Source organism: Mobula hypostoma, chromosome 9 (genome assembly GCF_963921235.1).
Source record: "Mobula hypostoma chromosome 9, sMobHyp1.1, whole genome shotgun sequence".
In the NCBI taxonomy this organism is placed as follows: Eukaryota; Metazoa; Chordata; class Chondrichthyes; order Myliobatiformes; family Myliobatidae; genus Mobula; species Mobula hypostoma.
In genome coordinates this window covers 113,661,093-113,675,902 of record NC_086105.1, presented here as the reverse complement: position 1 = coordinate 113,675,902, position 14,810 = coordinate 113,661,093, and the positions used below count along the sequence as shown (strand labels likewise).

Sequence of the window (14,810 nt, the reverse complement as noted above, 5' to 3'; positions counted from 1 at the left end):
GACTCTGTTTCTCTCTCCACAGATACTGCCTGCCCTGGTAAGTATCCCTAGCATTCTACATATTTATTTTAGATCTTCTCCACCTGCAGTTTCTGATGAAGGGGATCTTTATTTGTTGAGTTCTTGACAGGTTGAGTTCATGTCCGCTCTGCCCTATACCAGCGCAGTGGTGGATTTCACTTCCAGCTGGTGTGTGATCACGGGCTGCCAGTCCTGTGACGCTCAGCATTCTGTAACAAGTCGGGATGCCTTCAGTTTATTACTGTCCAGTGTAACAACTGCATTTGATCCACAATGATGAATGAGAGGATGCACCCTGAATTACTTATATACAGTACAAGCCATGCAATGCAGATTGTTGGTGTATGACTTCACAGTAGCTACAACACTATTCCACTTTGACCGATGCAGCCCAACCTAACTTGAACAGCACTGGTCAATTACTTATGGGTGGAAGCTGCAGGCACTACAAAGTTGACATTGTGTCTAATTCCATTGTATAGCTGAAGGCTAATTGTTATGCATCATTATTTCAACCCCACTGATTACATGCCTCCCACTCCCAACCATAGTCTGTATTAAAATACGCAACAAAATGTCTCTTACCGGAAATGGCTTTTCTTCCAGGAGATGGTGTGAAAGACAGTAGAGACAATGAAAAGGCCACTCAGCCCGAACCCATAAATCCACGCTGAGATCATCTCCCACTGGTCATCAGAAAGGCCGTAGAGAATAGAACTGCCGAGAATGCTGGGAATTATCCAAAACTGAAAGCAAAAGTGTGAGCGCTCAGGACATCTCGTTCATAAATAAGCAAAGATTTTGTTTTGCAACATTAGTACATCCTCTATTCTCCAATTTTTTTGTTATCTCCTTTCCTTTATTCACTTTTCACCAACAGCAAGGCCTGCTTTAGGTCACTGCTGATATTGCACTGGGCTGGGCCGTATGAAGCCAAATGTAGGAGAACATGGATGACTCACTGTAACATTCTCTGTTCTCCTTCTTCACAACTAATGAACTATCCACAGGTGCACCTGCACAGAGATCAGAATCTAACTGCGCAAGAAATTGTTCTTCCCTGGATAAATTATTTTCTTTCCTAGCCCATGCTAGTTTGACCTGCTGTTTCCAGATTTAGATGGTTGAACATGGTGCATTGCCTAAAGCAATCTTTTTTTTATTTGTTTTGCAATTAAACAAAACCTCTGATCTCATCTTTCTCAATCTGGAATAACATATAAATTAAAAAAATCCTAGGTGAATAAAGACCTAGTTGAATCTAATTCATTCTTCACCTGTTCTCGTATTCATGATACAATGATATTCAATTTGTTGACTCATCTTAACATCAATTTTAATTAATTAGTTATAGCTGAACTAGAAAACTAATTTCTCATAAATCCTGAAACCAGCTAAACCCACAGTTGGCAGCATAACCAGGTATCATCAGAACATTAGCCAGAAACAGTAGGATCCCCAGGAATCCAATCACTGAGATTCTTTATAGTGCAAGTCAAGCATGTCCATACCGACTGCCTCAAAATCAAGGGATGGATCAAATCAGTTCACTTCAGTCTGCAACTGTAAGACCATAACATTTCCCACAGCATCAAGTAGTAAATAAGTACTGTACGCACAAAATACTTCACAATATTTACTGGATGGCAATGGGACTTCCCCTAATGAGATTTTTAAAGTACAGTATATCTACTCATTGCACTAGGAACAATTTCATTTCAATTTTATGATCTCACCTGCACAAAAAGCACAAAAGAAGATGGCAACACCGAACAAAGGCAACATCTTCTAGAAGGTTCACAAAACAATTTCTATCACTTCTTTTACATCTTTTTTTTCTTTCATATGTGGTTCTGCTACTGTTGCAGCCAGTGACCTATATCTTGGTGCTGTGCTTTTGGGCCGACTGAGTGATCCTGTGCTTTACCGTCTCCAAGAAGGTTCCATGAGGCTTCAAGCAAAACATGCGGCCTCGAGGCCAAGAAGTCGAAAGACTGGGCGCAAGCCCATGATCGACTCCATTGCTCACTGATCCTGCTGATTCTTCTTCGGTTGTCCATCGAAATCCGATGACGACGTCCACTCCTTTAACGGTGAGATCTTTGATGACTATACAGTCCTATCCTGGACCCACCAGCTCTATTGCAGGTGGGACATGTATATGTGGTAGTGGTGGCAACCATGGCTGCATTTCTCCTGGCTCTCGTCTGCTGTCTTCTGGTTGTTCTTTCCATCTCCAGAATACGAACCCTGTCTCTACACAGCTGTCACCAAGTGGTATGGTCAGCAGCAATATCCTCCAGGTCCTTGGGTCTGATCTTGCACTTCCTTAAAGCATTCTTTATCTGATCCTTATAGCGCTTCTTTGGCCCTCCAGCTGAGCGTCGACCATGATGTAGCTGGCCGTATAACAATCTGCGGGGTAGCCGACATGAGGGCATCCTTATCACGTGCCCTAGCCACTGCAGCTGATGCTGGGTGATCATGGCCTCAATACTCCTGCAGTTGGTCTTTACAAGTATTTCAGTGTGAGGCATCCGCTCACGCCAGGTAATTCCCAGGATGCGCTGGAGGCAGCTTATGTGGAAGCACTCCAAGGACTTGTTGTGACGGCTGTAGGTTACCCAAACTTCACAGCTATAAAGGAGGGTGGTAACACAGACCGCTTGGTATACCGTGACCTTTGTGGAGGGACGAAAGCTCCTGTTCTGAAAGACTCTACGCCGAAGTCTCCCAAAGGCAGCTGATGCCTGTTTAATGCGGCTCTGGATGCCGTTGTCAATGCCACTATCCTCAGAGAGAATGCTCCCCAGATATTTGAAAGATGGCACTACTGACAGCTTTTCATCACCAACAGTGAAGGCAGGTAGAGTGGGTGGGACACTGGTACCCCACTGGCAAACCACTTCTGTCTTGGTGGTATTGACAGTCAGCCCCATCCTGCTGTACGCTCTCACTGTCACAGCAAGGACAGTCTGAAGATCCTGCGGTGTATGGGCCACAAGAGCATAGTTGTCTGCATACTGCAGCTCCAGGACCCACTCTCTACGGAGTTTGGTGGTTGTGAGGAGCCTCCTGATGTCAAAGAGGTTGCCATCTAATCTGACGTCCACTGTCACACTGCTGCTGTCTTCAATCTTGTTGTGGAGAAGCTTGGTAACACACAAGAGGAAGATGCTAAAAAGAGCACTGGCACTAGCACACACCCCTGTGTGTACAAGGAAGGGCTCGGACTCCTGTCCTCCTATGGTCACCCGAGCAGTCATCCCATCATGGACCTGGTGGAGGATGTTAATAAATTTATTGGGACAGCCAAATCTGAGGAGGACATCCCATAAGAGCTCTCCTTACACAGTGTTGAATGCTTTGGACACACAATCCTGCTGATTAAAGCACCCAGGAAGATTGAAATCATTAAGGCAAATATGGAAGCTGAGTGGGTGTTCAGTGTTGTCTATTAAACTTTTGCTTGCTGCTCCCGGAGAAGGGTCTCTGCATTTGAATGGTCACTCTCTCCCTCAATGCTGTTGGAGGATGGCGCCAGATTACTGGGTCTTGGGCAAGGTTTAATTGATGTAGTTTGTGGATTGGACCCTAGTTCACATTATGATGTATTTTGGGTTGTGGTCACGCCTTTTTTGTTGCTATTTTGGGTGATTTTGATCAGGGTCGCCTGAAGAAACCAACTGAGCCGAACTGAATAAGACTGGACTCTTTTAATTTTTGATTTTGTGTTTTATATTCTGTGTTTTTCCCTTGTTTTTTTATCGCCATTTAAACAATTTATTTTTCTTTGTGCGTGGGGTGGAGGGGGTGGTTGATGTTTTTCTTTTAATGGGTTCCATGGTTTTCTGTTTCGTGGCTGTCTGCGGGGAAGATGGCAGATGGCATCTTAGGGTTGTGCACTGCACACATACATTGATAATAAATCTACTTTGAACTTTGACCTTTATATTGGGAGTGTGTTTAATGTGTAAAATTTAAGTTTGAATTGTAAACTTATAGATGGCTGTGATGGTTTTTTTTTGCATTTTTAAAAATGCAGATGTCAGCTTATTTTGATCAGTACCCACTATATCATACTGAAACAACAGACATACATAGTTATTGAATGGTTCTCCACAAAATCATGTTATATATTAGCTCATATCAAAGCCAAGTGATTTTCATATAGTACATTACATGATCTTTCTCCAACACCATTTCACCATTGCCCAGATGAATCAAACTGCTCTTGCCTGATATGTATCTGGTATAGGAACCAAGCCAGAATAACACCAGTAATGCCTTTTCTTCACGTACCTGCACCACTATTTCCAGTGTCTCACAAGAATCTGTCACTCACCCTCTCTACTTACTGTTCTGTTCTGACAACATGCAAAAAAACATGCTCAAGACTGCAAGCTGATGAAATCAAACTCACTGCCACTTCTCTTGATTTCTGTAGTACGTCTAAATTGCCAAACTACTTATCCTACCTCCAGTACTAGATGAGCAGTAATTTCTTTCTTCTACAGATAAGACTGAAGTCATAAATATAATCTCTGTTTCCTAGCTACCAGACTGGCAACTGATACTTACCTGATGTGCTATGAACATCCTTGGTAACATACTTATCTTGAAGGTGAGCCGCCAGCTATGTTTCCATGACATTGTTATGCAGCCTATTTCTCTCCTCATTGACATCTCCTCTGATTTAGCATAGTTACAGCTGAGACTTTTCCCATGTCTTTGGTATCTCCACCCTTGTCCGTCATCCACTTTTCTATAAACTTGAACTCGTCTAAACCCCTGCTGCCAAAATCCTAATTTGCATCACGTCACATTCAGTCAATGTCCTGTGTTACAAGGCTGTTCCGTTTAGCAGGTGCCTGATTCTAGCATTTTCATCTTTGCCTCAAATTTCTCCAGACTCTCATACTCCTTGTCTTTAGAAGCTCCTATGCTCCTCTAATCCTGGCTTCTTGATAACTCCTGAATATTGTTGTTCCATTAATTTTGGCAATACTTTCAGCTGTGTTATTTCAGCTATCTGACAAATGCTCAGTCTCATTTGAGAGCTCTCCTTAAAACCAATTTACCAAAATTTTGGTCACCTGGCAAATAATATGGCTCTTTCACAATTACTGTTTGCTACTGCAAAGTAATTCAGTACATTTATTTTATTTGAGGGACTACAGCAGTTGTACTCGAAGTGAGATTACATACAGACTAGAATTTGTTCCAGGTGAGATCATTTGCCGATATTTTGTGACTTTTTGAATCAGTATATGATGTAAGGAAATTGCCAGTGCTCTGAAAGTCCTATTCCAGAAACGTGAAAGGAATCTTAAATTTTCCTTTCTCTGATTTTTGGTTGAAAAGTATCTCGCCCTCCTTTCTAGCAGTGAGATTACAATGAGGATACTTGTAAACAGGAATCTCCCAGCTGGTATTCCACATCCAGATTTATCTCCTCCTTAAGGAGCCAAATTCAGTCAAAGTGCTTGCATAATTTTACAAATTATTATGAGTCTGAAAATGTGCCATAAATTGGTGGTTGAAGAGCTAATCCTAGTTCTACTGAAATTCCCACATAGTGACAGATAATTGAGAGCAGAACCTAAGGCACCATAGCACGATAGAACAGACCTCACACAAGGAAATATGCGCAAGGTCTTTCTTTCATGCCACTGCAAACCTTCAGTTCATTGAGGAATTGATCTGGGGAGTAGACTGAAGAAGTTGACATTGGGGAAAGAGATAATTCCGGGAGAGAGAGAATAGAAGACATTTGTTCATTGAAAAAAGTGTGGAAGATAATCAGACAAGTATTGGAGAAGAGTCAGTTAGGATAGCATAGTGGTGCAACCAGTAGAGCTAGCCTTGCAGATTCAGGGAGACAGGTTCAATCTGATCTCAGGTAATCACTTGGTGCAATTTGTAGGCTCTCCCTGTGACTGCGGAGATTTTCTGCAGGAGCACCAGCACCCTCCCACGCCCTAATGGCGTCTGGGTTAATAAATGCCCCTTATGATAGAATCTGGCCTTTGGGGAATGTTTGATGAAAATATGAGGAGAATAGAAGTTGGATTAATAATGGTTCAGTGTAAATATATAGTGGATGACTGGTTCAGAAGGGCCTTTTTCTATGCTGTATGTCTCTATGGCTCCATGACTCTGTGACAAAAATTGGGCCCATGAAAGTGGAGCACCAGTATATCCGGAGTCAATGTTCAAAGTTCAAAGTATATTTATTATCAAAGTGCATACGAGGGGTGATTGATGAGTTCGTGGCCTAAGGTAGAAGGATTCAGCTTTAGAAAACCTAGCACATTTATGTTTCAACATAGTCCCCTCCTACATTTACACACTTAGTCCAGCGGTTGTGGAGCATACGGATCTTGGACCTCCAGAAAGTGTCCTCAGCAGGGGTGATTGATAAGTTTGTGGCCTAATGTAGAAGGAGATGAGTTATACAGCTCTCCTTATATGCACATGCAGTTCAACTCTTTGAGTGATTGTGCAGAAAGTTTGAAGTTAATAACTCATCTCCTTCTACCTTAGGAACTTATCAATCATCCCTGATGAGTTATGAAGTAAAGACCTTAGGTTCCTTGACAGTGATCTAGGTAAGATCAAGCCACATCTATATAATACTAAAATAAGCCATTGTTGAGATAGGATAAATTTGTGCTGTGTTTGAAATCATGTTGTCTGCACATTACCTTCTGTGCAGATGCTGCTAACCTGCATGGGGCTCTTAGAACAACATTGCAAAGTGTATTATCTGCACACAAAATATCTAAAAGACTTTCTCAGTTATTATGTTCAATTTGATATTTTTGCTCAAGTCAGAAATTATGAATGTAACTTGTCCTGTCAGGTTGTTTGCATGTGATAATGTTATAGTTTATTTTATTTTTGCCAGACTTGGATTAAGATTTTCAATGAAAGACTGCTTTTAATTAGGTCAGAGGATAACCACAATACATTTAGTTATATTATACCTCTCTGAAATAAGAGATGGGTTCTAAAGTGGCTGCACAAGGGATTCCAGCTGCTGAGATACACCTTACATTGACTATTCTATCAGGTCTACAGTTGTGAATACAATCAAATTATTAGGCTTAAAGCCAGCCATGAGACCTGGGCGTATTTGGACTGCTTGCTAGGCCTTGCCTTTTATTGCAATGAACAGCATGTAAATAAACTTGGATGCATGTGGGCAAGATTGGAGGCAGGAGCAAAAGAGTTGACTTAACTGAGGCTTTCCCTTCTTTCCTGCATGGGGAAAAACATTATTGGCAAACCCCTGCACAACCTCTGGTAGACCTCGCTTCATACCGTGTGATCATTCACATTGTCTCTCCCATCCTCAAAACGTAGCTTCATCACAGTATTCCGAGTTGATAGAAAGATTCATAGTTAAACCCTGAAGAAGGAGACATCTGCACAAATGCGCAAACTTCTGACTCAGGAGCTGGACTGTTCACATTGAAGTACTGCTGGCTCCTTTCGTTATCCTAATTGGCATTACCTCGAGGTCTGCATTTCCACAGCAATGTTTTAAATCATATTGGTTATCCCTAAGCCACGCATCACAGTGCAGCTTTATAGATGGGTTGGCTGCTTCTAACACTGTGGCAAACCATCTCACCTTCCCTTTCCATGCCCACACCAATTTGTCAGTCCTCAGTCTTCTCCGCTGGCAGGGTGAGTCGAAAGAGTGACTCATATTCCACCTGAGCAGTCTGCAAGCTAATGGTTTGAGTACTGAATTTCCCTAAATTTCTAAGTAAGTTTATGATCAAAGTACATATATGCCATCATATACTACCCCAAGATTCTTTCTCTTGCAGGCATTCTTAGTACAACAAAAAGTACAATAGAATCAATGAAAAACTACACACAAAGACTGACAAACAACCAATGTGCAAAGGAAGACAAACTGTGCGAATACATAACAATAAATAAATAAATAAATAAATGCATACATACATACATCAATAAAGCTGAGAACTTGAGCTGCAGAGTCCTTGAAAGTGAGTCTATAGGTTGTAGAATCAGTTCAGTGTTGAGGTGAATGAAGTTATCCACAGTGGTTCAGGAGCCTGATGGTTAAAGGGTAATAACTCTTCTTGAAGCTGGTGGTGTGGGACCCAAGGCTCCTGTAGCTCCTTCCTGAAGGTAGCAGCGAGAAGAGATCGTGGTCTAGATGGTAGGGGTCTTTGATGATGGATGATGCTTTTCACGGCAGCTCTCAATATAGATGTATTCAGTGGTGGTGAGGGCATTTCCTGAGATTGACTGGGCTTTACCCACCACTTTTTGTGGGCTTTTCTATTCTTGGGCACTGGTGTTTCTTTACCAGGCTGTGATGCAACTAGTCAGGATATTCTCCACTGTGTTTCTATAGAAACTTCACAGGATCCAGAACAGATCCTCTGAAATGATAATGCCAAGAAATTTGAGGTTACTGACCCTCTCTGCCTCTGACCCCCTAATGAGGACTGGCTCATCGAGCTGTGGTTTCTTCTTCCTGTGCTCAATTATCAACTCTTTGGTCTTGCTGACATTGAGTGAGAGGTTGTTGTTGTGGCACCATTCAGCCAGATTTTCAGTCTCCCTCCTATATGGTGCATAATAGTGTGAATACTGAATTTTCCAATCTCAGATAGCCCATACTTCCTGTGCTCCTTTTCTCTCTTCTTCTGTATACACCGCCCCCACCCCCCATATCCTGTCATCCAGTTTCATTCCTCTCTGTCAACTGGTTCCATATGCCATTCACCCCACTCTTATCTGGTTTCACATTTTGTCTTCCTTACCTATCATGTTCCAGCATCCACAGCTTCTATTCTCTCCACTCATCAGCTTCCAGCCTCTGTCTCCACCTCCACGCTCCCCTCCCTCCACATGGCTCCATCTGCTCCCCTTTTTGTTTGAGAAAAGAGAAGCTCTGTCTATAACCCACCAACCACTGACTCCCAACTCAGCTATTCAGCTTCCCCGCCAAACTCTTTCTGCCCATCACCTTCCTCCTCACCCGGTTCCACCTATCACTTGTCAGTCCCTACCTCAGACCATCCCTTTCACCACTTTATGTTGGCCATCACCCCTCTACATTCTCAGTCCTGATGTAGGATCTCAACCTAAAATATCAGCATCCCTCCACAGATGCTTCTTGACCTGCTGAATTCCTGAAGCAGTTTGTTTTTCGCTCTAGGTTCCAGAATCCAGACTCTCTTGTGTCTCCTAATACATCTACAGATCTATCTAATACACTGAAATGCTTATAAGACTATTGAATAGTTTCCTAGTATGATAAAATGAGCTCTTTACCTCACAATCTACCTCATTATGATCTTGCACTTATTGTCTACCTGTACTGCATTTTATTTTGCATTATGTTATTGTTTTACCTCGTATTACCTCAATGCACTGTGTAACGATTCGATCTGTATGAACAATATGCAGGACAAGCTTTGTGTGACAATAATACACCAAATCCAATTCCATGAATTCCTTCTTGCTGGTGCTTCAGTCAGTTGTGATTCTACGTATTAATAGTAATCTGATCTAGACAGATGGTCATGAGTTCTAAGCTCCCACATCAGTGATGCACTGAGGGAGTGCTGCACTGTTGGAGGTATCATCGTTGAGATATTAATCTGAGGCATTCCATTCATCAGCACACAGTTCAAAAAGATCATGGATTTAAATATATCCCTTGCCGATAGTTATTGCTCATCAACAATATTTAAAAATGACCTAGCTGTTATTGCATTGCTGTTGATGGCAGTGTGCTACATGTAAATTGACAGCTGTGTTTCTTGCATTAATAAGACCATCTACTGTAAAGTGCTTTGGAAAGATAGAAGATAAATGTAATCCCTTCTTTTTTTTCACTGAAAGAAGGTGAGGACCAAAGCAAAAGAAAGCACAAATCCTTAGCCACCCCTGCAAGGATCAAGACCAAGTCCATCACAGCACCATGGAACTTTGAGAAGCTTCATTTTTTTCCCCACCACACGAGCTGTCACTAAGCCCCATCACGGGGCACAGAAGGGAATACATGTATCTGGTTCAAACAAGCATTTGGTTTGCTAGCCAACCTCTGCATACAATTACAATAAACAGCAGGTAAAGCAGGCAATGGGTTGGAATCAGGAAAACAGAGATGGCATAACTAAGGTTTTCTTCTCTTTCCTACAGTGTAGAAATAGGTTGGTAAATCCAAAGACAACCATCACCCGTCCCTGTTTTATTCCTTGTGGTCATTCATACTGAACCCCATCCCAATTACATGGCTTAACAAGAATACCTTAACATGATAGAGAGAGACAGAAAGGGCAGGAAATTAGGTCTACTGTTTATAGAAAGAAACATACCTATGTACATCAGACTTCTGAATTTAATGATAATATAAGAACTTATTCATATGTAGGCATTGCTCTATGTCACAAATTCAGAACCTGGGAACAACCCATCATGTGAAGTTATAAGACAAAGAAGGCAGGCATATGAAGGGATAAACTCACGAGCATAGAAATTCTCCATTCCTTATTTTGGCTTTAAAACAGTACTTATGAAAATCACATAAAGATCAAATATTTAATTATAAAATTCATAGATATCATTCCCCTGTGTAGACTGAACAGAAATTAATGTAATTGGTTTCAGCAGGAAGTTGACTATTAATGTGTATTGATACTCATAACAATTAGCTTGAAGCACAGTAGGTATAATCTTTGAAGTCAGCTTTTAAAGGGACTACAATACAATCAACACATTGCTCGTTGCTGGGGAGAGCTGCCATGGAATAGATGGATACTGTAAGGAAGGGAGTGATTGAGAAGGTGCTGCCAAGGTTTAGAGGGACCCAGACAGCTAGAGAAGAACAATACCCACGAGAGGCATTTGCTTTCGCAAAGAGGCCACAATGACCCTCAAGGGCTACAACGTGGCACTGCTGACAGGGAGTTGCCAGGGAAAGTTCTCAGTAAGTCTATGCATGCCTGTAGTTTGCATAAGTTTGCAATACAGACAAAAGCCTGTTCAGTACAGTTGGCTTTGAGCATGAAGTTAGGTGACCATCCTAAAGGAGCAGTGAGCTGCAACTGTAATATGGAACAGATTTAGCAGCAGAGACTGGAAGAGTCTTGGGACTAGAAGTCTAGCTTTGGCTGTAGCATTAACCTTAATAGGCAGAGCAGTCCAGTACACTGGTGAGGTTGTAAATTGGTAAAGTATTATCATATGGACTGAGGTACAGTAAAAAAGGGTATTGTATGCTACACAAACATACGGATCTTTTCATCATAACAATGCACTGCGGTAGGACAAGAGAAAGGAACGCAGAATAAAGTGCTACAGTTACAGAGAGTGAATTGCAGGCAGAGAATAAGATGCAAGGCTATAACAAAGTAGATTGTGATGCCATCTTAGCATACCAAGTGATTGTTCAATAATCTTACAACAGCAGTCCCTGAGGCTGATGGTACGTGCTTTCCAACTCTTTTTGCATCTTCTACTTGATGGGAGGGAAGAGAAGAGAGATCGCCCAGGATGCGTGGGATCTTTGATTATGTTGGCTGTTTTACTAAGACAGCAAGAAGTACAAAGTCTGCATTCTCAGTGAAGACCAATAATGAAGTTTAAATAGTACTGTTTCATTGGAAGAATAAGAATTGTTATTTGTCAGGTCACTGGAAGTAGAAACCTCATTAGGGGTGAACTTTGTATTGGGATTGGGGTATATAATGAGAAACCTCACATTTGGGCCAAGGTCCATGATCAAAGTGTCAGGGAGAAGATGAAGAAAAATGGGTAGCAGTTTGTTTATTTAAATCTGAGTGTTAGGAACCTGTCAACTTTAAGTCTGAATGGGTATGTAATACTGTAGTTTTGAGGTGCTAGAAAAGTTTGAGATTGAGGAGGAAATTGGCAAAAGGAAGTGAGATAATGTACCATTTAAATTATTTGATCACCTGGTTAAAAGTAAAATTAGATTCAAAGACTAGAGAAGAGCCACAACCTTCTGTTTGTTCATTGACATGATCAAAAGTAGCATTCACAAAACAGTTCCAAATTTCTTTCTACCCTTACCCACCACCCCACCCCCATCACCTCCACCCCAAGGCAGAACCTGTGAGCTAATCCAAGCAAAACAAAATACAACAGTGATAGATAGCAGACAGAGGCATCATTCTAATCCCAGCACTGTTAATGGTTCATTGCTTATTTTCTTAATCTCTATCGTGTATCAATTCGCCAAAGATAATCCGCCTGATTAATATTAAATAAGTTGATTTACTTTTGATTTTAAACAGAGCAGTATTCTTTGAAAGGTTAATAAATTATTCAGTTATAATTTTGTTCAGAATTCTCATATGTAAACAGCTGCCAGATACGAAGCAATGTCTTACTAATGTAAATTGCATCCATTATCTTTTCAGTTGTAAGCAGAATCAGTCTTGGCTATGCCTGAAAGTATCATTAGATGAAGGTGTGTCTGTCACTATTAAGATAATGTAAATGACAGATATGTCTATCCCAGTTATCTGCAGGGATTATCACTGGAGATACTTCTCATGAAAATTTTTAATCACTTCCCTGTGTCTCCCATGGGAAATAAATATCTAATACCAAAAGCTCGGTTCTTTTTTAATAAGTCTGGAAACTACCTATTTTTCTTTCACAATATCATTTGCCTTTTGTTTTACACAGCCAAAATTTGAGCACATTATCTCACTATTTCCTGTGAAATTGTCAGTGATCCCTCCTATCCGTCCAACAATCTCCTTGAATCCCTACCACTGAAGGTACTGCTGCATCAGAACAAGAACTGTTAAGATGGGAAACAGCTTTTTCCTTCAGGCCATTAGACGACTGAATCCCCTACCGCCTCCACCCCCCCACCCCATCTCCTCCCATTGAATTGCCAGTAGGGTTATACTGTTTATTTTTTAACTTGTGTCATAAATGCACCTTATGATTTGTTAATTTACTCATAGTAATATTATGTTATGTGTTATATATACTGTGTCATGCACCTTGGTCTGGAGAAACATTGTTTTGTTTGGTGGTATGCATGAGTATGGTTGAGTGACAATAAACTAAACTTGAATTTGAAATGACCTGACAAATTTGACACTTGTATTTACTTTCCATTCTGTGAAAATGTAGTGAAGTAAACCCTTGTATCAAATTAGGTCAAAGGATGTAAAAGCTAATTATTAATTTAATAGAGGGTGGTTATTAACCTGAAGGGATTGGATAGAATGTTGGTTTTGCATTCTGGCCAATTTTCCTCAGCTTTAATATCTGGTTGTACAAAATGCAGTTTCAGCATTCCTCCCTATCCTTTGACCGAAGTTATAATGTAATCGTTCAGAACAAAATGTCTCATCATGTTAATCGAACAATAACCCATAAAACTATCTTTAGATGAGGGCACTAATGACTGTGACATTTTCTGTACCAACCATTTGTGGTACCTCTGAGTAAAACTGCTAGTTAGTGTAAATTCTGCACTTTCTATCAATAACTAATAATTATCAAGATGTAGATTATCCCAATTAATTTCAATGACTTCTTTTAAACCACAATTACTGTTACTGAGAAATGTCAGTACCCATGCCATATTATGTGGCAATGTGTTGACATGAACCTGAGGTTGACCAAAACACCACAGACCCCACTGAGTTACTTTCGCTCTGAGTTAAGCTAAGCAATGTTTGAATGTAAAATTCTCATCCTTGCTTTCAAATTCCTCTTGTAAAATTCCTACCTCTTAACAGTCCCTTCCAAACTGATAAAAGATCTTCCAATCCTGGACTTCAAATCATCTTGATCTTCTCAGAATGTTTCAACCTTACCAACTGTGCCTCCTATCCTGAAACCTTGCCTTTTCTTTCCTTCTGGTTTAAGATGGCACTAGTGATGCCCAGCAACTACTTACGGGTGGCAAAAATACACAACAAAGGGAACTACGATATACCTTATTAATAATATTTTAATAACAATTAATGCTAACAATGGAGAGGCGAGCAAAGGGTGGTCAAGCCAAGCGGTGGCAAAAGTGGAGGTGGAGGTACAGGCATGTCATGGTCATGGCAAGCGGAGACAAGTGGTGGTGGAGGTACAGGAAAGGCCTGCTAACAGCAAGTAGGGATCAAAGGAGAGTTGTGGCATTCCCAAGAGCAAAGAAAGTCCCGATGTCTGATCGATTTAAGCACAGGGCTGAATTGAAAAGGTGGGGTATAGGCCAAATCATGCCGGCGGGATCCAGGCCCCCGAGCAGTCCGAGAACAAGGAACGACCCGATGCTTGGACAATTTAAGCGCCGGGCCAGATTGAAAAGGTCAGGATGTCAGGACCGGAGGCAGGCCGAGGGCTGGTTTTGCTCACTGATCTGCAACATTTACTCAGCCCTACGCTGAACTGCAGTGATGCCTGGCTTCGCATCTACATAAGAACATAAGAAATAGGAGCAGGAGTAGGCCATCCGGCCCATCGAGCCTGCCCTGCCATTCAGTAAGATCATGGCTGATCTGTCCATAAACTCAGCTCCATCTACCTGCCTTTTCCCCATAACCCTTAATTCTCTTACTACGTAAAAACCTATCTAACTGTTTCTTAAATATATTTAGTGAAGAAGCCTCTACTGCTTCCCTGGGCAGAGAACTCCACAGATTCACCACTCTCTGGGAAAAACAGTTTCTCCTCATCTCTGTCCTAAATCTTCTCTCCTGAATCTTGAGGCAATGTCCCCTAGTTCTAGTCTCACCTACCAATGGAAACAA

The 14,810-nt window shown here is 41.3% G+C and overlaps 1 protein-coding gene across 4 annotated transcripts in view; it reads right to left on the bottom strand.

Moving 5' to 3' along the window:
• Positions 1-14,810, bottom strand: part of mmd2a (monocyte to macrophage differentiation-associated 2a) — a 122,694-nt gene that overhangs the window by 34,870 nt on the left and 73,014 nt on the right. For 3 of the 4 annotated variants that reach the window (XM_063058947.1, XM_063058948.1, XM_063058946.1), the window contains 2 exons: positions 607-767; positions 84-230 (listed from right to left, as the gene is read on the bottom strand). In XM_063058947.1, the coding sequence (XP_062915017.1) occupies positions 84-230; positions 607-767 (308 nt within the window). The remainder of the gene's footprint in view (positions 1-83; positions 231-606; positions 768-14,810) is intronic. The other variant, XM_063058949.1, reaches the window with a different exon arrangement.